The sequence below is a fragment of the Chiloscyllium plagiosum genome, chromosome 18, assembly GCF_004010195.1.
Source record: "Chiloscyllium plagiosum isolate BGI_BamShark_2017 chromosome 18, ASM401019v2, whole genome shotgun sequence".
Classification (NCBI taxonomy): Eukaryota; Metazoa; Chordata; class Chondrichthyes; order Orectolobiformes; family Hemiscylliidae; genus Chiloscyllium; species Chiloscyllium plagiosum.
The window spans coordinates 1,673,109-1,697,733 of record NC_057727.1 but is presented as its reverse complement, the minus strand read 5'-3'; the positions used below and the strand labels follow the sequence as shown (position 1 = coordinate 1,697,733).

Below are 24,625 nucleotides of genomic sequence, written 5' to 3'. Positions count from 1 at the left end.
AAGGTTTGGACACTCTGGAGGCAGGAAACATGTTTCTGCTGATGGGTGAGTGCCGAGCCAGAGGACACAGCTTAAAAATATGGGGTAGACCATTTAGGACAGAGATGAGGAGAAACTTCTTCACCCAGAGAGTGGTGGCTGTGTGGAATGCTCTGCCCCAGAGGGCAGTGGAGGACCAGTCTCTGGATTCATTTAAGAAAGAGTTGGATAGAGCTCTCAAAGGATTGTGGCATCAAGGGTTATGGAGATAAGGCAGGAACAGGATACTGATTAAGGATGATCAGCCATGATCATATTGAATGGTGGTGCAGGCTCGAAGGGCAGAATGGTCTACTCCTGCCCCTATTGTCTATTCTTAACAACCCTATCAACCTGGGTGGCAACTTTGAGAGATCTGTGGATGGGGACCCCAAGATCTCTCTGTTCCTCCACACCGCCAAGAATCCTGCCTTTAACCCTGTATTCTGCATTCAAATTCAACCTTCCAAAATGAATCACTTCACACTTTTCCAGGTTGAAATCCATTTGCCACTTATCACCCCATTCTGTATCCAGTCAATGCCCCACTGAAACTTACAACAGCCCTCCATACTATCTACCATTCCACCAATCTTCGTGTCTTCGGCAAACTTACTAATCCACCCTTCCATTTCCTCATCCAAGTCATTTATAAAAATCACAAAGAGTAGCGGTCCCAGTAACGATCCCTGTGGAACACCACTCGTCACCGAGCTACAGGCTGAATACTTACCATCTACCACCACCCTCTGTCTTCTGTGGGCTAGCCAATTCTGTATCCAGACAGCCAAGTTTCCCAGTATCCCATGCCTCCTTACTTTCTGAATGAGCTTACCATGGGGAACCTCATCAAATGCCTGACTAAAATCCATATATACCACATCCATTGCTCTATCTTCAAATGTGTTTGTCACATCACAAAGCCATGCTGACTACCTCTCATCAAATTCTGCTTTTCCAAACAATCATAATTCCTGTCTCTCAGAATCCTCTCCAATAATTTGCCCACCACCGACTCAGTGATAACAAAAACAGAAGTTGTTGCAAAAGCTCAACAGGCCTGATAGCATCTGTGGAGAGAAATCAGAGTTAACGTTTCGAGTCCGGTGACCCTTCTTCGGAACGGAAGGTAGCTGGGAAAGAGTTGCTTTTTATGCAGAAGGTAGGGTGGGGGGAGGGGGGAGGAGTAAACGATCGGTGGGGATAGAGCCCAAAGGAAGAAGGGGACAGTTGCAGAGACAAAGAGTAACAATCTGGCTACAACGGTGTGTAGCTGTTAATGGGGACTGTTAGTGACTAACAATGGGTTAGTGCCTAGCAGACCATGTGATCACAAGGTTTGGTGTTTGGGTGTGTGGCTAAGGACATGACAGAAGGTGCTCAGGTTCTAACGTTATTGATATTGAGTCCTGAGGGCTGCAGGTGGAAGATGAGGTGTATTCTTCCAGCTTGTGCTGAGCTTCACTGGAGCACTGCAATAAACCCGAGAAAGAGGTCTCAGCCAGGGAACAGGGTGGGGGGTTAAAGTGGCAGGAAACTGGAAGCTCAGGGTCTTTTTTGTGGACAGAACGCAGATGTTCTGTATGGTAGTCTTTCAGATTTTATTGATTCAGTGATGGTGGGGACAGGGAAGGTGAGGAAAATGGAGACAGAAACTGAAGCCAAGTAGGTCCTTGTGGGAATGAGGAACTGGGTTAGGAGGCAATCCCAAAGCCAGGGGCATCTAAACTGGAACTTGCCCGATGTGATGAGGCTCCTGGAAGCACAAGGCCTGGGTATGTGAGACCTGAATGATGCCAAGAGTTTTTTTTTGTGGGGTGTTGCTGGTGACTGATCCCAGGGTCTGAGGGACTTGAACCCTCAGTGAGTTTGAAGGAAAAAATCATTAAACAGTCATGTCATTAACACTGAGAGGCTGGGCCAGCCTGGGGCAACAAGAAAAGATTTACAAGGATGTTGCCAGAGTTGGAGGGTTTGAGCTTTAGGGAGAGGCTGAACAGGCCGGGGCTGTTTTCCCTGGAGCATGGGAGGCAGAGGGGTGACTTCATAGAGATTTATAAAATCATGACATGGATATGGTGAATAGACAAAGTTTTTTCCCCTGGGGTGGGGGGAATCCAAAACTAGAGGACATAGGTTCAGAGTGAGGGGGTAAGATTTAAAAGGGATCTATGGGGCAACTTTTTCACGCAGAGGGTGGTACATGTATGGAATGAGCTGCCAGAGGAAGTGGTGGAGGCTGGTACAATTACAACATTTAAAAGGCATCTGGCTGAGCATATGAATAGGAAGGGTTTGGAGGGATATGGGCTAAGTGCTGAATAGGAAGGGTTTGGAGGGATATGGGCTAAGTGCTGACAGGTGGGACTAGATTAGGTTAGGATAAGTTGGACTGAAGGGTCTGTTTCTGTGCTGCACACCTCTTTGACTCTAACGTGAAGAGGGGGAAGAAGACAAGAGTGAGAGGAAGAGCAAGTGGAAAGGTAGACTGAGCGACGGAGGATAGAACTTACCACATCTGGTCGGCCCATGAAAGACCACTCTCCGCTGAGCCCTGCGTAATAGAAGGAAACACGAAGATCACCGACCTGGGAAAACAAGGAGTAAAAGATGGTTGTGACGCCACCATCTCGACTGATGAGAATCGAGGCCCTTCTCAGAAACCAATCTAAAGGGCAATATCAAGTTGGAACGGAATTTTAAAAACAAAGACTCTGCCTGCCTCAAACTCTCAATGAGGTTAACACACAACACAGCAGACATTTGCTGCTGGCAATTCTGAAGGAACCACAATCACCTGTTCCAGCCAGTCTACTCAAAACAAGCCCCAAGACATTAGGCTGTCTCGGAGAGATAGCCTGTTCCAGTTGTAACCTTAATCTGACAAAATAGTGAAGAGGGCATTGGATCATTCAGACAGAGATAATGTGTGAGGGTATGGGGAAAAGACAGGAGATTGGTACCTGGCCATGATGCTTACTCATCAGTCAGTACAGACAGGCACAATGGGCCAAATGGCCTCCTGCTGCACTATAACAATTCTGTGATTTTGTGACAAGAGACCTCACAGCCAACTGAGAATCTATCACTTTACAATCCCTCATTTTGATTTCAAAACTACCTAAAAAATAACAGAGCAGTTATATGCAAGACTGGTGATCATCAGGTCTATGGGTGGCACAGTGGCTCAGTGGTTAGCACTGCTGCCTCATGACGCCAGCAACCTGGGTTCGATTCCAGCCTTGGGCGGCTGTCTGTGGGGCATTTGCACATTCTCCCCGTGTCTGCGTGGGTTTCCACCGGGTGCTCCAGTCTCTCCCCACAGTCTAAAGGCTTGCAGGTTAGGGTGGATTGGCCATGGGAAATGATCCCAAAGACTGAGATAAAATTACACAATCATGTCAGGTTCTAATCTCTCTATCCGTCAGAAAGCATGTCAGATTTCTCATTTAATTTCAGATAACTGTGTGTGAAATAATATCTTTCTTTATATTTAACTTAGAAAATCTTGCTGCTGAATTACTATTTAATTGGTATCCACACTTCATGGATAAATGAAGATTCAGTTTTATCCCCCCACACACCTGTTTTTTTTTAATACTGATGACAGGCAGAAAAACTACATGCAGCCTGTCTCTGATGAGCAGTTTTATTGATTTCTAGTTTTTGTTGAGAGTAAATGGATGGGAACCTGAGAATGAGGAAGTGTGGGGGAATGGGCACTAGCACAGTTAGGGACCACTCACCTCTGGGTGCCTGGGGTTGCTGCTGTGGTAAAAGTAATCATCAGAAACCACAATGTCACTGTGAGGGCCTTCAAACTTGGCCAGCCGGATCCTCTTAAACGTGTTGACCTTGTCAATTAGTCCTGGAAAAGACACAGAAAGGAAACATCTCGAGGCAGGGCACATGAATCCGAATCACATCAGACGAAACGTCGAGAAAGGGTTCAGTGATTCCAGTCGGATTACTGCAGACATACCCAACCAGCACCGAATGTACTTGAAGAATATTGAGGACCCCTCATCCATTATAGGGAGCAATGGCACTAACTCAATCAGCAGCACAATTACCCACTTGGAACCAGAGCTGCACTTACTATAGAATCATACAGTACAGCAGAGGCCTTTCGGCCCATCAAGTCTGCACCATGTTATGAAGATGTGGGTGTACTTTAAGAGAGTTAAAAGCAACAAAACTACCGGACACATTGTTGCTCTACTGAGAACACTTAGTGCTGTAACACTTGGTCGAACAACTTGATTAGCTTGTTGCCTGCAGGCAAAAACAAATTTGAATTCAGCCAATCAGTTTAAATTGTATCCCGAAGAAAATACCAATTTCCAATCAAGTTTGAATTGAGTATATTGACAATCTTAAAAGCCAATGACACGATCCGATGCTCTGAGGTATAAGACCTGGGGAAAATTGAACAGTTGAGAGGAGAACTGCCAAGTCCTAGCATGTAACAGACTGCTTAAAAAGAAAATCTCTCTTAAAAGTCCCTTTTCGATCAGTAATCTGTAACACAGAAATTCCTATCAAGGAGAAAAGACGACACAGGAAGATCTGACGACAAGAACCTACAGCTGCCTGGTTTTGAGATAAGATGTTGTTTTGTAAATCTTAATTGGGAGTTTTATTGGACTAGTATTACAGAAGGGAAGATAAAAGATAGATTAGAAAAAGAAATTGTAGATAGTGGTTAGTTTATTATTGTCTGTTATACTTTAAGAAATAAAAGTTGTTAATTTTTACTTTAAATAGTCCTTGGCCACTTGAATGTTTACACATTACTGCAGGGCAATAAATCTTCTATGTCGCTGGTTTTAAATTAAGGAGAGTTTACCCGGTGTCGTAACAACCAACAGTCCCATGATACTCGTCCCACTTCCCAGCACACCACCCACAGTCTTGAACATTATAAAAATAATACAGCTGGCTTCAGATTAGGGGCTTGGGGACACACAACACGGTGGCCGGATCTCAGTTATACTGTCGGCTATGCCTTGGACAGAACTGAACTGTGACATACTGGTACCATGGCGGATGGGCCTGGTTCTGTGCACACAGAGCAAGGCTCCATTCCCCAGGGCAGGGTCTTATAAAGCTCGTGTCCTGAGACAGCACACCGGCTCTGACCCAGCCTGGAAATTACATTTTATATCATCGTCATTCGGCCCCTCGAGCCTGTTCTGTCATTCTAATGCTGAATGCAGCTCCACTTTCCTCTCTGCCTTGACCTCCCCTCTCCCTCAACATTCAATTCCCTTGTTGATCAAAAATCACTCGATGTAACCTCGAATTTAGTCACTAATACACTGCTCCATGGGGAAGAGAATTACAATCATACAGCACAGAAACAGACCCTTCGGTCTGAACGATCCACACTGACCATAATCCCAAACTAGACTGGTCCCAATTGCCTGCAGTTGGCCCATATCCCTACAAACCTTTCCTATCCATGAACTTATTCAAACGTCTTTTAAAGATTGTAACTGGACCGGCACCCACACTCCCCCCGGCAGGTCATTTCGCACAGGAACCATTTTCTGTGCAGAGAGAATTCTCCTCATGTCCTTTTTAAATATTTTACCTTAAAAATAGTTAGTTTCGAACTCCCCCACCCTAGAAAAAAGACCTTTGCTATTCACCTTATCTATGCCCCCCCATGATTGTATTAACCTCTATAAGTGTTACCCTCCCCTGAGAATAATTCCTCCTCACCCTCACATTCTACACCAGATTCTCGATTTTCCCAGGAGGGAGAAACCATTCCAGATATTGGAAAGAGGACACACCCTTCACTCTGGATTCTTTAACTCGGGTTGTAAGTTATCCTCCCTCAGTACCACCTCAGTATTCGAGAATGGTACAGCAGGAGGCCATTCAGCCCAGGCCTGTTTCTCATCTCCCTCTCTAGTTTCTGAGCCAATTCTCTTCAGTCTGCAACCTCTGCTTTAAAAAAAAAACACTATTACATTTCTATAGAGCCTTACACACCTTTAGGACATCCTACAGTACATCACAGAAACAATTTTGAAATGTAGTCATTATGATAACACGGAGTCAATTTCCACTTAGCAAGATCCCATAGTGTAACTGTAGTCCAGACTGGGAGTACAGGTGATTGGTGGTAAACACAAGAAAAGTCTTGGTGCGCTGCCTTTCAGTTATATGTTAAAGTGAACAAATATGTATCGGAATCCTTTCCACACAGAAACTACAGCGGTCCCATGACTTTTTCTGAGTATGAGCTAAAGGTAAATTGGACCATAGGACTGCTCACTCATTGGATAGAGACGACTGGTGGTGGTTTAACCTGAGGGTCACTGTGCCTCAGGCAAGGAGCGAGATTGAGAAGGAGAGTCCTTCAGAGTAACCTCAGCCACTGCAGGAACAGAACCCACATTGTTGGTGTCACTCTGCATCACAAACCAGCCGACCAGCCAACTGAGCTGTCCCTGACCTGTCTCTGCATTTCCCTTCCCTCTCCAACCAGCTTTGCAATGTGTTCCTCATTAAACAATCAACAACTAAAACATCTTGTTGGTATTGACGCTACTTACCTTTCGAGAAGTGAAAATTGCCAACATTGACATCTGAGGCCACAGCTGTGAACGATTCCACTGGCATTGAGCTGGGGGACAGAGGAGGAGACAAACAGATTAACTCAGTCCTGTCCATCTATTACTGACCCCTGAAAGGGCACAGAGTCACAACCTGCAATTGCACAGTACCTTTAACATCAGGTATCTTGGAATATTTCAGGAAGAGAGAACTGAATCGAGATATGATACAGAGTAGTACACACCATTTATTAAGTAAATGGCCAAAGATTCAGAGAGATAAGTTTTAAGGATGTTCTGAAGCAGGAGAGTGAGATGGATAGACACAGTGGTTTAAAGCGGGAATTCCAGAACTCAGGGCTCAAGCAGTTGAAGGTTTAGCCAAAGGCGCAGTGACAGAAATCGGGAATCTTATCCCCACTCCAGGGAGAAACGAGCCTTGTAAATGTTGCTGGCTGGAAGGTGTGACAGCCCGTTGCCCTGGTGCCCAGACAGAACCCATTCTGACCACTCTCTGCCATTTTGGTCTGGAGTGATCAGTCCCATCATGCATTGCCCCTGATCTGTCAGTCTCAGAACCAGAACACTCCCACAAGGACCCTTCACAAGGTGATTGCTCAGGAGGTTTAAACTTTTAATGGGTAATGACCATGTCAGGAAACCAGCTAATCTAGATCGGTTTGTGGACATTTTCAAACAGTTCCAACTTCCTGACTTTAATAATTATCCAGAAAACATCAGCGGGATGAAAACCTGTTCAAACACAACTAATGATAACACCAAACCCTTAACCAAACATCTGACCCAACACTCTTACCCCCAACACCTGAATGCTCAACCTGATACACAAAACTGTGACCAAAAACAACACCCCTGACCCACCCCCTCACCCACACACCTGCACCATTCCCTACTCTTACCCACTCACCTGGCACCATACCTTACCCTCACCCACACACCTGCACCATTCCCTACTCTTATCCACTCACCTGGCACCATACCTTACCGTCACCCATACACCTGGCACCATACCTACCCTCACCCACACACATGGCACCTCCACGCTTCCTCGTCATCTTGGATGTTATGACCACTCCGACCCCCACTCCTCCCCAGTCTCACATACCTACCTTCTCTCCATAGTTTATCATCCTGACTTTGAATCCATTAACCGCAGATTGTGGCAGGTCCAGGTGTTTCTGATGAGGTGCAAATAGGAGATTCACCCTCAGAAATGCAAAGCTCCCGAGGAAGGTAAGAAAGAAAAAGGGCAGAGTCACAATCCAATTGTGATCAGAGCCCCTTGGAAAACCTGGCTCAATACATCTGCCACCTTAGGAACATTCTTACCTTGGGTTCTTGTGCCCAATTTCACGGTCAAAGCTCCTGCTGTTGACGACCTCTGATTTCCACTCCGTATCTGAGCAACAAGAGTTCATGGTTAAAGCTCTGGCAGTGATGTGAGCGAGTTTCTGATGAATAGCCAGTGGCTATTTGCATTCCCGCAATCCCATAATCCTCTGAGGTCTCCGAATTCTGGCCCCTTGACCATCGCCGTTTTTACTGATGGCCATACCTTCAGCTGCCTGGGCCCTGAGCCTTTGGAAATCCCTTCCCAAACCTCTCCAATTCTCAACCTCTCCTTCAGGAAGTACCTGTCTGTGCATGCGCCTCTCCTTCAGGAATTATCTGTCTGTGCATGCGCCTCTCCTTCAGGAAGTATCTGTCTGTGCATGCGCCTCTCCTTCAGGGAAGTATCTGTCTGTGCATGCGCCTCTCCTTCAGGAAGTTGTTCCTCAAAACCCGCAAGAGAACAGAAATAATAGAAGTAGGCCACTCAGCCCCCTGAATCTGCTGCACCATTTGCTAAGATGATCTGATGCAGTTGGACCCGGGCAGCTCAGTGGTTAGCACTGCTGCCTCACAGCGCCAGGGACCCGGGTTCAATCCCAACCTTGGGCAACTGATTGTATGGAGTTTACACCTTCTCCCCGTGTCTGTGTGGGTTTCCTCCGGGTGGTCCAGTTTCCTCCCACAGTCCAAAGATGTGCAGGTCAGGTGAACTTTCCATGTTAAATTGCCTAACATGCTAGTGTTAGGTGCATTAGTTGGGGGAGATGGGTCTGGGTGGATTACTGTTCAGAAGACGGTGTGGACTTGTTGGGCCAAATGGCCTGTTTCCACACTGTAGGAAATCTAATCTGATCTGCATCCTGTAACCAAGGATCCTGCGTACATAGGTAGGCAAGTAGGTGTGTGTGTACAATCATGGTACTGACTGCACTGAACATGGCTCTCGAGGCTCTCCCTCCATAACCAGTAAGAAATTTAAAGGGGGACACTGCCCATAACCCTTACCTCCCCATTTGTCTGTCTGTGCGCACGTCTGGGCATGCGCGTGTCTGTGTCTGCCCACGTGTCTGTGTTGCGGCCTGCGTGTGTCCGCCCGCGTGTCTGTGTTGCTGTCCGCGTGTGTCCACCCACGTGTCTGTGTCCGCCCGCGTGTCTGTGCATGCATGCCTGCGTATCTGTGTGTCTGCATCTGTGTCTGTGTGTGCATGCCTGTGTCTGCTGTCTGAGTGTGTGTGTCTGTATCTGTGTGCGTTTCTGTATCTGTGTACGTGTGCGTCTGTCTCTGTGCGCCTGTCTAACTCTGTTTCGAGCCAGCCTCCACTACTCTCTGGGGAAAGAAAGAATTCCAGACTCGCTGAGAGAAAATATTTATCTTCTTTGAGGATTACAGAGATGAGCCATGCAGCGATTCAGCAACAATTAAACTCCCTGTTGACATGAACCAGTATTTATTTAACAATTATCAAACTTCCTGGCATCACATCATAGGGCAGAACGCTCCCATCTTTCAGACAAATGCATCGCCTGATTTAACAGCAAACGCTTCCGCAGGCGATACACTAGCACTGAATAAAACAGCAACTCAGGCTTACTTACTGTAGGAATACCTTGTCTCAATCTTCTTCTCACCATCTTCTTCATAGTCCCTAGGAATAAAAATGTAACAATTACATTTGTCACACAAACACTGCACATGGAAAGTTCAAATCCATGAGATTGAGGTCGCCTTTCAGGCCCCTACCCCTCCAAATCTCTCTGCTTTCATCCCCTGAATACCTTGGCCAACATCTGGTGGGGTGCTAGAACAAACTCAACGGCTAATTGGACTACTTCTGAGCTACACTGAGTCAAGGCACAGGAGCAGGCCAATCAGCCCATCTGCTTCATGCTGTTGCTTATTCTCCAAACAGGTTTCCTCCCAGCCTATTTCATCCTACCCCACTGGCAAAGCCTCCTATTCCTTTCCCCCATGTTCATCCAGTTTCCCCTTCTATGCACCTAAACATTATTCATCTCACTCAGTCGTTGTGCGAGCCAGTTCCATATTCTCATCGCTCTTTAGAAAAAGAGGTTTCTCTGGAATTCCCAACTGGAATTGTTGCTTATTCAAAACGGTCTCTTGAGAAGTCTTGTTGCCAACATATTGACTGGCAGTTGGAACCCTGAGATGGCAGGACTGACGAATGAAGAGGGACTAGATTGGTTACAACTACATTCACTGGGGTTTAGAGGAATGAGTTTTATGAAAGGCAAAACGTGCCTGACTAATGTCTTAAGAGAGTTTCGAGGAAGTCTCGACCAGAGTGGATAGAGGGGAACCAGGAGATGTGTTGTTATTGGACTTCCAGAAGGTGCTTGACAAGGTACCTCACAAAAGATTGCCATAAGTGCCCACGATGTTGGAAGGATAGAGGATTGGCAAATGGATAGGAAACAGCGAGTGGGGATAAGGGGCTCTTTCTCAGGTTGGTGACCTGCGACTAGGTGGTTCCGTAAGGATCATCACATATACTCCCTCATGAATATATCTGTTCACAATATATATTCATGGCTCGGACAAATGCACTGCATTTATTGTAGCCAAATTTGCAAAAATAGGTGGAGAGACAGATTACAAGAGGGATACAAACAGTTTACAGAGGGATACTGATGGATTAAGTAAGTTGGCAAATGAAACATAATGTGGGAAAATGCAAAGTTGTTCATTTTGGGAAGGGAGAACAAAAGAACAGAATATTATTTAAATGGAGAAAAACTGCGGAAAGCGGCAGCACAAAGAGGAACATGTGCGTGAAACACAGAAAGCTAACACACTGAATGGCTTACACCTGCGCCTATTTTCTGTGTTAAGAATGAACCATATCACAATTGATCTGGAGTCACAAACAGTACAGGCCAAGCCAGGTAAATAAGGAGATCTTGTAATTCAGTAGGTAGTGGCCATGCCTCTGAGCCAGAACCTCCAAGTTCAAATCCGACTCAAAGATTTCGCATTCCTTCTAAGCTGTGCAACCATGCAGCTAATCTGCGAAGCCACGCACACCAATGCATTGCCTTCCAGTTTTGTATCTTGCTGCCGCACATAGTCTCAGAACTCCACTCCGCAAAAATAAAATTGAAGGGAATATTGGTCAATAAATTATTTTGAGGGTGCATACATGAGGATCCATGGTCAGCACAACATCGTGGGCTGAAGGGCCTGTTCTGTGCTGTACTGTTCTATGTTCTAAAGACAATAAGCTTCTAAGATTCACAAAGGATATTAGACCACAAGGTTAACAATTTCATTTGAAAAGTTGATTTTTGTTACAGTGCCTTTTTAAGGGACTGTCACAATTTCCCTTTCACAAAAACCATGTGGATTCTGCCCGATTACATCAGATTTCCTAAATTCCTTACCATAACTGCATCAATATTAGGTTCCAATGTTTTTCCAGATGACAGATGGAAGACTAACTGGCCCATAATTTCTTGCTTTTGTCTCTACACTATTCTGATTAGACTAATTACATTTGCTATTTTCCAATCTGATGGAGTCTTTCTGGAATTGAATGGAATTTTTCTAAATTAAAACTAAAGCACAATGAAGTCCATCAGGATTTGTCAACTTTCCCAGATGACTGTGATGGCTTTAAAGTTTTCGCTCCTTTCCACCTCCTGATATGTAATTATTTATGGGATGTTTTATCTTGTCTAGTGAAGACAGATGCAAAATAGGTGTTTAATTTATCCACCATTTCCTTCTTTTGTACTTCTAAGTAATCAGATTCTCTGCCTAGAATCGCCAACACTGACTTTACTTATCCTTTTTGAAAACCTGCAGAAGGTCTTGCTATCTACGTTTCTAGGTAGCTTTCTCTCATTCCTTTTTTTAAGTTGTTCTTTGCTGGTTTTTAAATTCTGTTCAATTTTTTGATCAGCCACTGATCTTTGCAGTGATGTACATTTTCAATTTGATACTATCCTTAACTTTCTTGGTTAACCATAGATGGTAAATCCTTCCCCAGGAGAATTTCTTTCCCACCAGAACGTATCTTTGCTGAGTGTTGTGAAATATCTCTTTGAATGTCTACCAATAAGCCTCTTCAGACTGATCTTCAAACCTAATTTTGTAGTTCACTTTAACCAGCTCTGCTTTCATATACTTATAACTGCTTTTATTTACGTTTACAATATTAGTTTTAGATCTATTCTTCTCTCCCTCAAACTGAATAAAATAATGTAATTATGTTATGATCACTGCTACCCAGAGGAACCTTTTACAATTAGAATCACAGAATCCCTACAGTGTGGAAGCAGGCCATTCAGCCCATTGAGTCCACACCAACCCTTCAAGGAAGACCCACCCCCTACTCCATCCCTGTAACCCTGCATTGCCCATGGCCAATCCTCCTAACCTGCACGTTTGGACTGTGGGAGGAAACCAGAACATCTGGAGGAAACCCACGCAGACACGGGGGAGTGTGTCTGTGTGGTGTTTGCACAGTCACCCAAGGGTGGAATCGAACCTGGGTCCCTGGTGCTGTGAGGCAGCACTGCGCCACCATGCTGCTTTTAATAATTAATCTAATTTACTGTGCCAGGTCTAGCTCATTTGTTGCTACACCCAAGGACATACTGTTCCCAATAACTGTCCCAAAAATACTTTATAAACTTACTATCCAGGCCACATTGCCAATATGATTTGCCCAATCCATATCCAGATTAAAATCATCTTTGACTATTCGCAACTTTCTCCTGAGGTATTATTATTTCTTTGTGTGTTTCCACCTACAATGTGGTTACATTTGGGAGGAAATACAAACCACGACCACAAGTGGCTTCTTACTGTTGATATTTCAAATCTCAAACAGAACTGTTGCTACATCTTGATGTTTAGAACTAAAAATCTAACCTTTCCTCATAAGGTAACCAATGCACTCCAGGTATCAAATGAGTAAACCTTCTCAGAATCAAAACAGAAGTTGTTGGAGAAACTCAGCAGATCTGGCAGCATCTGTGGAGCGAGAAACAGAGTTAACATTTCGGTTCTATTGATCCTTCTTCAGAGCCTTCGCTGAACTGCTTCCAATATACTTACATCCTTCCTTAAATAATGACCAATACAAATGCAGCTGGTATCCACAAGCTCCTACATACTGCAGCTGCAATGCATCAACGGCTTTGACAAATTTATTGTGCTTTGCTTTTCTTTAATTAAGTTAATACATCTAGTTTTGTGCGCAGTAATATTCGTACTATTCTAATAGACATGCTAATTAGAAATTCTCTAGTTTAGAAAAGTTAAACAGAAGATACTGTCCTGCCAATCAACTACCTCCCCATTACTTTTCCATGGGATGTTGCCAGGACTGGCAAGGCTGGCATTTATTGCTCATCTCTATCTGCCCTTAAATTGAGTGCCTTGCTAGACTGTTTCAGAGGGAAGTTGAGAGTCAACCAATTTAAGGCTCAGTGGTCAGCACTGCTGTCTCACAGCACCAGGGACCCGGATCCAATTCCAGCCTCAGGTGACTGTCTGTGTGGAGTTTGCACGTCCTCCCCGTGTCTGCGTGGGTTTCCTCCGGGTGCTCCGGTTTCCTCCCACAGTCCGAAGATGTGCAGGTCAGGGTGGATTGGCCACAATAGAAAATGTAGAGTTATGGGGATAGGGTGGGGGGTCTGGGTGGGATGTTCTTCAGAGGGTTAGTATGGACTCAATGGGCCAAATGGCCTCTTCCACGCTGTAGGGATTCTATTAAAAAAATTGTGATGGATTTGAAGTCACAAATAGAGCCAGGTTGGGTAAGGATAATAGATCTCCTTCCCTAAGAGGCATCAGTGAAGCAAATAGGTTTTTACAACAATCACTGGTGGTTACCATCACGGAGATGCACTTTCAATTGCAGATTTTATCAAACAAATGTGTTTTGGGATTCGAACCTGTGTTCACCAGCGTCACAGCCTCTCGATGACTAACCACTCTGCTGCCATCTGCCATCATACTTCAAAAAAAATTCATTGGCTGTAAAGAACAACGGGGGATTTTAGGAGATGATAGGTGCTATAAAAATGCAGGTGGTTCAATAAAAGCTCCATGCATGAATACAGCCATCTCGACTGACACTGACCTGGAATCGCCGTACTCCACCCACTGGTACATTTCCACACGACGCTGTAACTTCACCACATGGAGAGAGATCCCATAGTTTGGGTCATAAAGTGGCTGTGGGAAAGGTAAACACAATAGTGCTGTGAACAAGGGGCACCTCAGGAAGATTCCTCAGTGGATGGCGAGGACCAGTGAGCCCGATGAAACACAAGAAGACATAGTGTAAAACAGACAGCAACTACAACAAATTAACTTTACGGGTGGCACAGTGGTTAGCACTGCTGCCTCACAGCACCAGGGTCCTGGGTTCGATTCCACCCTCGGACAACTCTCTGTGTGGAGTTTGCACATTCTCCCCGTGTCTGCGTGGGTTTCCTCCAGGTGCTCCGGTTTCCTCCCACAGTCCAAAGATGCGCAGGTCAGGTGAATTGGCCATGCTAAACTGCCCATAGTGTTAGGTGCATTAGTCAGGGATAAATGTAGGGTAATATGATAAGGGAATGGGTCTGGGTGGCTTATTATTCAGAGTGTCAGTGTGGACTTATTAGGCTAAATGGCCCGTTTGCACGCGGTAGGGAATCTAATCTAATCAAGCACTGCTGCCTCACAGCACCAGGGACCGAGGTTCAATTCCAACCTCAGACAACTGTCTGTCATTCTCCCCGTGTCTGTGTGGGTTTCCTCCGGGTGCTCCGGTTTCTCCCATAGTCCAAAGATGTGCAGGTTAGGTGAACTGGCCATGCTAAATTGTCCATAGTGTTAGGTGCATTAGTCAGAGGTATATATATAGGGCAGGGGAGTGGGTCTGGGTGGGTTACTCTTCGGAGGGTCGGTGTGAACTGGTTGGGCCGAAGGGCCTGCTTCCATACTGTAGGGAATCTAATCTAATGTGTTCAGCTCACACAAATGAAAACAGTAACAGCATCCCAACCTGCTTCATGGCAGCAACCACCCAAAGCAACATCAAGGCAGCTTGATGGGCAAAACAGTTAAGGAGAATCGTGTGGTTATCATGTGGGAAAATGTGAAATTTTGGAAGGGAGAACTAAAGAACAGAGAATTATTTAAATGGAGAAAAACTGCAGGAAGCTACAACACAAAGGGACTTGGGGGGAAATTGTGCACAAAACACAGAAAGCTAGCACACAGGGACAGCAGGTAATCAGGAAGGGTCATGGGGTGTTGGCCCTTATTTCAAGGGGTTGGAGTATAAGAGTAGGGAAGTGTTATTGCAACTGTACAAGGGGCTGGGGAGACCACACCGGTGTGCTGTGAGCAGGTTTGATCTCTTAGTTAAGAAAAGATATTTCATTACAGGCAGTTCAGAGAAGGTTCACTGGGCTGATCCCTGGGATGGAGGGATTGCTTTATGAGCAAAGGTTAAACAGGTTGGGACTCTCCTCCCTGGAGTTTACAAGAAAGCCAGGTGTTTCATCGAAACATTTCAGATTCTTTAGGGGCTTGACAGGGTCAATGCTGAGAGGATGGTTCCCTTCATGGGAGGGTCTGGGACCAGAGGGCACAGTCTCAGAATAAAGGGGCACCAGTTTCAGACTGAGAATAGGGTTGTGAGTCTCTGGAATTCCTTGCCACAGAGAGCTGTGGGGGCAGAGTCCGTGTGGATATTTAAGGCTGAGAGAGAGAGAGAGAGATTCTTGATCAGTCGGGGAATCGAGGGTTACAGGGAAAGGGCGTGAAGGTGGACGTGATGAATGTTGGATCAGCCAGGATTCTACTGAATGGTGGTTCAGGCTCAAGGGGCTGAATGGCCAACTTTCCTTTGTGTACAGGACATACCTAGGCAATTTCCCACATTGGCAGGTAGATGCCAGTGTTGTAACTGCAATGGAACAGCTCAGCAAATAAGTGGCATAGTCTCCAGTACCATTGCCCGAACATTGCCAGGGGCCATAGCCTTTGTAGTATCCAGTGCCACCAACCATTTCTTGACATCACATGGAGTGAATGGAATTGGTTGAAGACTGGTATCTGTGATGCTGGGGACCACTGGAGGCAGTTGAGATGGAGTATTTTTTAAGAATCCCTGCAGTGTGGAAACAGGCCATTCGGCCCAACAAGTCCACACAACCCTCTGAAGAGTAATCCATCCAGACCCATTCCCCTACCCTATTACTCTACATTTACCCGAGTAATGCACCTAACCAACACATCCCTGACCACTATGGGCAATTTAGTATGACCAACTCACCTAACCTGCACATCTTTAGATTGTGGGAGGAAACCCATGCAGACACAGGGAGAATGTGCAAACTCCACACAGACAGTCTCCAGAGGCTGGATTCGAACCCGGGTCCCTGGCGCTGTGAGGCAGCAGCTCTAACCACTGAGCCACCATGCCACCTAACTTCTCACTGAAGATTGCTGTGAAAGCTTCAGCCTTATCTTCTGCCCCAATGTGTTGGGCCCTTCCATCATTGAGGATGAGGATATTTTTGTGAAGCCTGCTCCTCCAGTGAGTTGTTTAGTTGTCCACCAACATTCACATCTGGATGTGGCAGGGCTGCAGAGCTTAGATCTGATCCACTGGTCTTGGGATCACTTAGTTCTTTCTGTCACTTGCTGCTTATGCTGTTTGGTGGTTTCACCAGGTTGACACCTCACCTTCAGGTATGCCTGGTGCTGCTCCTGGTATACCCTCCTGCACTCTCCACTGAACCAGGGTTGATGCCCTGGCCTGATGGTAATGGTTGAGTGGGGGATATGCCAGGCCATGAGGTTACAGATTGTGCTGGAGTACAGTTCTGCTGCTGGTGATGGCCCACAGCACCTCATGGATTCCTCATCCTGAGTTGCTAGATGTGTTCGAAGTCTGTCCCATTTAGCACAGTGATAGTGCCACACAACACCTGGAGGGTATTCTCAATGTGAAGGTGGGACTTTGTCTCCACAAGGACAGTGCGGCGGTCACTCTCATCGTCATGGGGCTAGGTTAGAATGGTGCTGGAAAAGCACAGCAGGTCAGGCAGGAAAATCGATGTTTCAGACAAGAGTCCTGCATCAGGCTCTATTCCTGATGAAGGGTTTTTGCCCGAAACGTCAATTTTCCTGCTCCTCGAATGCTGCCTGACCTGCTGTGCCTTTCCAGCACCACTCTGATTGATGGACATTGATATCCCCCACCCAGAGTACATTCTGTGCCCTTGGCACCCTCAGTGCTTCCTCTGAGTGTTGTTCAATATGGAGGATACTGCTTCATCATCAGCCCAGGGAGGGTGGTACATGGCAATCAGCAGGAGGTTTCTGTGCCCAGGTTTAACCTGAAGCCATGAGACTTCACAGGGTCCGGAGTCAATGTTGAGGACTCCCTGGGCAACTCCCTCACGACTGTATCCCACTGTGCGGTCACCCCTGCTGGCTCTGTCCTGGCGATGGGATAGGACATATCCAGGGATGGTGATGGTGGGGTCTGGAACATCGTCGGTAAAATATGATTCCATGAGTATGACTGTGTCAGGCTATTGCTTGACTAGTCTGTGAGACAGCTCTCCCAATGTTGGCACTCACTCCCAGATGATAATGAGGACCACCTTGCAGGGTCGACAGGGCAGTTTCTGATGTTTTTTCTGGTGCCTAGGTCAATGCCAGATAATCCATCTGGTTTAATATTTTTCCTTTCTCGTGGTTGATACAACTGGCCTGCTGTGCCATTTTAGGGGCAAGTTAAGAGTCAATCCCATTGCTGTGGGTCTAGAGTCACGTGTAGACCAGACTGGGTAAGGACAGCAGATTTCCTTTCCTAAAGGGCATTATTGAACCAGATAAGTTTTCACAACAATGCTTCCATGGTCATCAAAATATTTATAATTATATATTTTCAGTTTAATTGAACCACTTTCCACCATCTGTCAGGGTGGGATTTGAGCCCTGGTGACCAGAACATTATCTGGGGTTTACTCATGCAGTGATAATACCAGTAGGCCATCACTTCCATCTATTTGTCCCCATTACCTCACGAAACTATTTATTTACAAGACAGGATATTCCTCACTCACCTGCAGTGTCATCAGCGAGCCAGTCAGATGCGCAAGTTTCCCATCATTTTGAGGTAAAGGAGTAAAGACATCACTCAAGGACACCACCAGGGAAAGACCCTCATTCAGGGAGTTCTGAGTTCTGACACATCTTCCCTGCACAAGGAGTGTTACAGCTGGTTAATATTGGGAGTGGTATGGAGTCAAAATAAGGATAAAGGAAAGCTCAATCACCACAGCAACTGAAGACAGTAAGACAATTTTTTATTCACATGATATTGCTGTCACTGACTGGATGGCAGTCCCGGCATGGCAGTCTCTCAGACTGGCATGGCCTCAGCCTGTTCTCCTGGTCTTGAGATGATACCAGAGTGGTCTACCAGCCTCATGGACCTCAAGGTTAAGCCCAGCTTGGTCTAGAACCAAGGCCTGGTGCTAAGGCCCAGTGCGGATTTGAGCCGAGGCCTGGTGTGATCTGGAGCCGAGGTCCGGTGTGACCTGGAGCCGAGGCCTGGTGCGGACTGGAGGCTAGGTGCCAGCCTGGTCTGGGTTGGAAGACCCCTGTTCTGAACTTTCATTTCTGCAATGCTGGACCTTTTACTTCTCTATTGTCTAAGACATGGTAATTGAGGAATCTGTACCTAGATCCCTTTGTACCTTAAGCTGGTGCTGTAAGTGGCGATATATAAACTGTTCACTGTACTCATTTGAGTACATGTGACAATAAAACTAATTCAATGCAATTCAGTATTTATTACCCGTCCCTAGTTGCCCCTTTCAGAAGGTGGGGGTGAGCTGCCTTCTTGAACTGCTGCAGTCCATGTGGTGTAGGTAGACCCACAATGTCCTTAGGGAGGGAATTCCAAGATTCTGACCCAGCAATACTGAAGGAAGAGCAATATATTTCCAAGTCAGAATGGAGGGAAACTTGCAGGGAGTGATGGTACCTTGTACAGGGTTCACGGATTTACAAACATCTGACTTATGAAAGCTCGTACTTACGAACACAATCATATAAAGGGAGATAATTTTATAACCTCAAAATAGGAACATTTTCTATACTTAGGAACAGCTCCTTTACAGTATCCTGCATTGTGTTCCAACTGTGTACAAATAGACTTGGTGAATGGACTCAGGAATGGAACTCATTCACAACCTGAGGAATGTCTGTATCTGCTCCCCTTATCCTTCTCGATGGTAACACTCATGGGTTTGGGAGATATTGTTTGAGGAGCGTTTTACATAAACCTGCTTTTATAGAACTATATTAGTATAATACAAAGGATGTAGATTTGTTTGCTGAGCTGGAAGTTTCATTTCCAGATATTTTGTCGCCCTACGAGGTAACATCTTCAGTGGGCCTCCAGGCGAAGACATTTCATAAGAACGTAAACCAGAGAATAATTGACACCTAGCGAAATAAAATAGTAACATTGACGACCAAAATCTCAAAGAGACACTTCTTAAGGGGCATCTTAAAGGAGGATAGAGAGAGAAAGATAAAGACAGAGAGGGTGGTGAGTCCAAACAGCTGTAGGCATAGCTGCCAAAAGTGGAGGGATTAAAATCAGCGATATTCAAGTGGTTAGAATTGGTGGAATGCAGAGATATTAGAGGATTTGGGGGTTGGAGAAGGTTACAGCAAGACACAGAGGTGCAAGTCTATGTGGAGTTTGAACCAGAGGTTGATGACTCTTACAATGAAACTATTGCAGACTGTGAGCAAATCTTCATTAGCAGACACGGAGCATGGGCAATGTTCCTGTTCACTGCACTGAGTGGAATGTTCTGGATTACCGCACTGCCATGCTCCTGTGCAATTTAGTTTAGAAGTAAAAGTACTGAGTGGTAACTGGGACTTGGTGAGGTTTGGAAGAGCTCAGATAGACAGAGGGTAAAAGATGGTGTCATATTGGGGAACACCAACATTTTTAAGCACAAGATTACTTTTTGAGTTTAAGTGCAAACCAGGATCTACCTGAAAGAAAATACAAAATAAGGGGTTTATTTTTTGTGTAATATAAACTTGAAATCAAGTACATCTGATTATTCATTTTGTTCTCTACACAAAGTCTCAGTGTGACACTTGTGACGGTCCTCATTATGTTATCTACCCCAATTAGGTTGTAGTTTGAACCAGTTAGTCATATACAGTCTATTAAATGGGTATCTGTGAGGCAGATGAGATACTTCAACTTGATTATCTGCATTTGGGAGAATGCTGTCTCACAAAGGGATGTGGAGCCAAAGCTTTCATTGTAAACCCACAGGATGACAGCATTTTGTATTTTTCCATAAATCTATAGAATCCCTAAAGTGTGGAAACAGGCCATTCAGTCCAACAAGTCCACACCGACCCTCCGAAAAGCATCCCACCCAGACCCCTACCCTATCCATGTAACCCTGCATTTCCCATGGCTAATGCACCTAAGCTACACATCCCTCAACACTATGGATAATTTAGCATGGACATGTTTCTCTGCTCACAAGTCTCCAAATATCACTGTCCCTTGATCTGACTTCCAGCATAATATCATTTTGCACAGTAATTATTTGCATTTCAATACCACTGACTTGTAAATCAATCACCGAATGGAATCTGATAGTTAATCCACCAATGTCTACTTGAGGAACTAGACTGGAGAGAAACATAACTATTTGTTCCATCGCATCTAATTCCTGAAATTGCCTGTTAAACTCATCCTGTGTCACTGAATCTCTGTCCTTTCTGTGCAGTTCACAGTTCAGCTTTGATGTTTTGTCTGTAAAGGACATGAAGCCAAATAGCCACACACTGACAGCTCACTGCACATCTCACTCCTTCTTCATTGCTGGAGCAGCACCCATTCAAGCAAGTGGAGAGTATCCATTACACTCCTGACTTGTACTTTGTAGATGGTGAACAGGCATTGCAGAATCAGGTGAGTTACACACTGCAGTATTCCTAGTCTCTGACTTGCTGTTGCAGCCACTGTGTTTGTATTTTTTGTTGCATGACAAGTCCAATTAAATCAACGTTCCTCATTGCGCATTTTACAAAAATCCATCACCTCAGAATTTTCTGTTTGACCAGGTCCCTGCCGTGGGATTTGGACCCAAGATATAGAACATTGAACAATAAAGCACAGTCCCTTCTGACTCAGAAATGAGTGACAGCTACCCACTGAGTGACAGATGCTGATACCACAAAGATAGCAGGTGCTTGCCCAAAGATTAGCTTGCAACACAACCTCTGCACGTACCTCATTAGTGAAGAGGAGGTAGAAGGAGAAGATAAAGATGAGCACTCCCACCAGCATTCCCCCTGTCGTCTCTCCAAGACGTTCCAGGAATCCCTGCTTCCTCTGATTTGTGATTTTCACATGTTCATCCCTGCTGCTTCCTGGTTGCTGCAAAACCAGAAGGGAGATGCTATCATGAATCCTTAAATAAGGACCATCTTAAAAACAAAATCAGGACAGATGAACTTTGTAAATGTTCAAAGTTTGTGCGAAGATTTGTAAATGTTTTCACAGAATGTAGGGCATCACTAGCCATCCTTAATTTCCCTTGAGAAGGTGGTAGTTAGCTGCCTTTATAAATTGCAGCAGTGTAGGTACACCCAAAAACAGAAGGCATTTTATACAATAGTGATACAACTTTTCTGGTTGGAATAAGGGCATTATTGACATTTGTTGCCCATCCATATTACTCGGATCCAGTATAATCAATCTAACTGACATAACAGAGGGTCTTGCTGGGCAGAAAAAAAGATAATCCTGTTGGAATGGGTCTGAAGTCATTTACACACCATCAGTGACACCTCATTTAACCCCCATCCCCCCAATATTTTAATAATAATTTTGATTCTCTCTGGTACTGAACAACAATTGCACCGATTAGAAACAAAAGAAAAAACAAAATTTCTGGAGAATTGTTGGATTCAATTTTCCACAACAGGCTTTGTATTTGTGTTGTGGGTTACACACAGAAGTTCCATTGTGCAGTGTGTTACAATCTATCACCCAGGCAGATTGCTGTAGCCTGAAAACCCAGCAGTAAAGTAACAAGGAGAGAAGGAGTTGGTGGCGGGGGCAGAATGACTCTAGCTAGCCCCTTTGCATTTACAAAAGGGGGTATCAGATCACACAGTCAATGTGCCAGGGAGAGGGAAACTTTATCTCCCTCAGACACAAACTGGACTGAAAGAATGTGGACAGGGGCTTCAGGACTAACTTCAGAAACTAATGTGTCCAGTGCCAGCTCAGATTAATAACACCCTGCACATTTACAGGGTAGTTGTAACTTACATTAGGCCTGACCATAGTTTCCCTGACAATCTCACACTCAGGGGTTCACCACTCCCTGCTCTATCCCCTCTTACACCTCCACTTCCGGCTTCAAGGGGATGAGGGAGTGGGATACATCCCGCGCCTGCGCACTCCTGGGAGGTCCTGCTTGGAGGAAACACCCGCGAGGGATGCTGGGAGATGTAGTCGTCTCCCCGGAATGCTGGGGAATGTAGTCCTATTCACGGGAGGATGCTGGGAGATGGCCGCTCCCCGTGTCTGTCTGGGAAATGTAGGCCCATTCCCGGGGGATGCTGGGAGTTGTAGATTTCTTCAGCTTGAAACTAGACCCCAGGGGAAGCAAGATCCAATGTATAAATTATTTTATTCTCCTGCATCCACTCAAATTGAACTTATTACACAATTTAATTAAACGTACGAATACAAAATCTTAAAATCATCTCAGCCAGAAGCAGGGGTATGACATTCAGTCCCTGAAACATATACTGCCATGGCTCATCTGATTGTGTCCTTCAATCACTTTTCTCGCTTTTATCACAGCAGGTAGTGAAGAAGGCTAATAGCATGCTGGCCTTCATAACAAGAGGGATTGAGTATAGAAGCAAAGAGGTTCTTCTGCAACTGTACAGGGCCCTAGGCAGGAAACATGTTTCCGCTGATGGGTGAGTGCTGAGCCAGAGGACACAGCTTAAAAATACGGTGTAGACCATTTACGACAGAGATGAGGAGAAACTTCTTTACCAAGAGAGTGGTGGCTGTGTGGAATGCTCTGTCCCAGACGACAGTGGAGGCCCAGTCTCTGGATTCATTTAAGAAAGAGTTAGATAGAGCCCTCAAGGATTGTGGCATCAAGGGTTATGGAGATAAGGCAGGAAAAGGGTACTGCTTAAGGATGATCAGCCATGATCATATTGAATGGTGGTGCAGGCTCGAAGGGCAGAATGGCCTACTCCTGCACCTATTGTCTATTGTCTATCACACGGATATTATATATTGTACAAGATTGAGCCTATAGATTCTATACATTCAAATTAAACAATGAATTGCAGATTCTGGAAATCTGTAATAAAATCAGAAATTGCTGGAGAAACTTAGTAGGACTGGCAGCATCTGTGAGAAAATGGTAGAATTAACGTTTAGAGTCCAGTGACTCTTCAGAACTGTTAACAGCTAGGAAAATGAGATATTTATTCTGAACCCGAAGTTGTAGAAGTGGAGTGGAGAGGTGGGTCGATAGGTGGAGATGAAGCCTAGAGACAGAGAGAGAGATCAAACAGCTAGGTAAACAGAGAAATTATGGGTAGCAGGCCAGAATAGAAGAAAAACTGAATATGTGATAATAAGAGCTAAGAGTAGGAGAAAATTGGTGAGCTGTAATGATTGCAACTTAATCTGTGTCATGCAAACCACTTTGCAGAACACCTACATTTTGTACACAAAAATGATCCCTCGCGTCCTGTTGCCTGCCACTTAAACACACCACTGTGTTTCCACACCAACATTTCTGTCACAAGCCTGCTGTAGTGTTCCAGCGAGCCTCAGCGTAAGATTAAAGAACAACATCTCAATTTCCATTTGAGGACCTTGTAGCCTCTGGGACAGAACATTGAGTTCAATAATTTTAGAGCCTGATTCAGTCCTTCCAAACTTTTTACCCATTCCCACACCCAGTCCCCTCAATGACAAAGGCTGCTTTGACTACAATCACCCATTCTCACAAAGTCCGAGGCCCAAAAGAACTTAATGGAAATTATAAATTCAATTAGGTGGATATGATGCATATTATACATGATACAGGGTGGGTATTATGGACAGTATACATTCTATAGGATGTTTTATGGACATTATAGATTGTGTGGGGTGGGTATTGAGGACACTGTAGAGTATATAGGGTGAGCATGATAGTTTCCATATGGTGTACGTTATGTATTCTATAAAGTGTGTTATAGATTCTATAGTGTGTGGGTATTGTGAGCTGATCTGCTGATTTAAATTGGGCCCTGGTTCTAGACCCGCCCCCTCGCTGTGATTGGTTCCCGCCCGCAGGGTCAGAGGTCAGGCCGGGTGCATGGGCCGCGGGCTGAAAGCATCCCTCCTCCTCCACCCCAGACACTAACCCTCACACAGAGTGAGAGACAGCACCCCCCACCCCCACACACTGCCAGAGAGAGAGATGTCCCACTGCCGGCGGCACGGTGAGGGGGAGGGTGGGGGAGGGGAGGAGAGGACGTGAGCGTGGGGGTCAGGGGGAGGGGAGGATGTGAGGGTGGGGGTTGGGGTGGGGGAGGATGTTGGGGGAGGGGAGGACGTGGG

General features: G+C 45.4%; 2 protein-coding genes across 2 annotated transcripts in view; one reads left to right on the top strand and one right to left on the bottom strand.

Moving 5' to 3' along the window:
- The window catches only part of LOC122558785 (transmembrane protein 43), a 30,996-nt gene extending 8,529 nt beyond the window's left edge, over positions 1–22,467 (bottom strand). Inside the window, exons 1-9 of the mRNA XM_043707561.1 lie at positions 22,313–22,467; positions 21,266–21,412; positions 18,045–18,179; positions 14,051–14,145; positions 9,537–9,586; positions 7,938–8,007; positions 6,588–6,658; positions 3,765–3,886; positions 2,532–2,606 (exon numbers count right to left, since the gene is read on the bottom strand). Coding sequence (XP_043563496.1) covers positions 2,532–2,606; positions 3,765–3,886; positions 6,588–6,658; positions 7,938–8,007; positions 9,537–9,586; positions 14,051–14,145; positions 18,045–18,179; positions 21,266–21,412; positions 22,313–22,327 — 780 coding nt within the window. The 5' untranslated portion in view covers positions 22,328–22,467. The remainder of the gene's footprint in view (positions 1–2,531; positions 2,607–3,764; positions 3,887–6,587; positions 6,659–7,937; positions 8,008–9,536; positions 9,587–14,050; positions 14,146–18,044; positions 18,180–21,265; positions 21,413–22,312) is intronic.
- Positions 22,468–24,319: 1,852 nt separating this feature from the next.
- LOC122558783 (mitochondrial intermembrane space import and assembly protein 40-like) overlaps positions 24,320–24,625 on the top strand; it is a 19,126-nt gene continuing 18,820 nt past the window's right edge. The window contains exon 1 of the mRNA XM_043707557.1: positions 24,320–24,507. Coding sequence (XP_043563492.1) covers positions 24,486–24,507 — 22 coding nt within the window. The 5' untranslated portion in view covers positions 24,320–24,485. The remainder of the gene's footprint in view (positions 24,508–24,625) is intronic.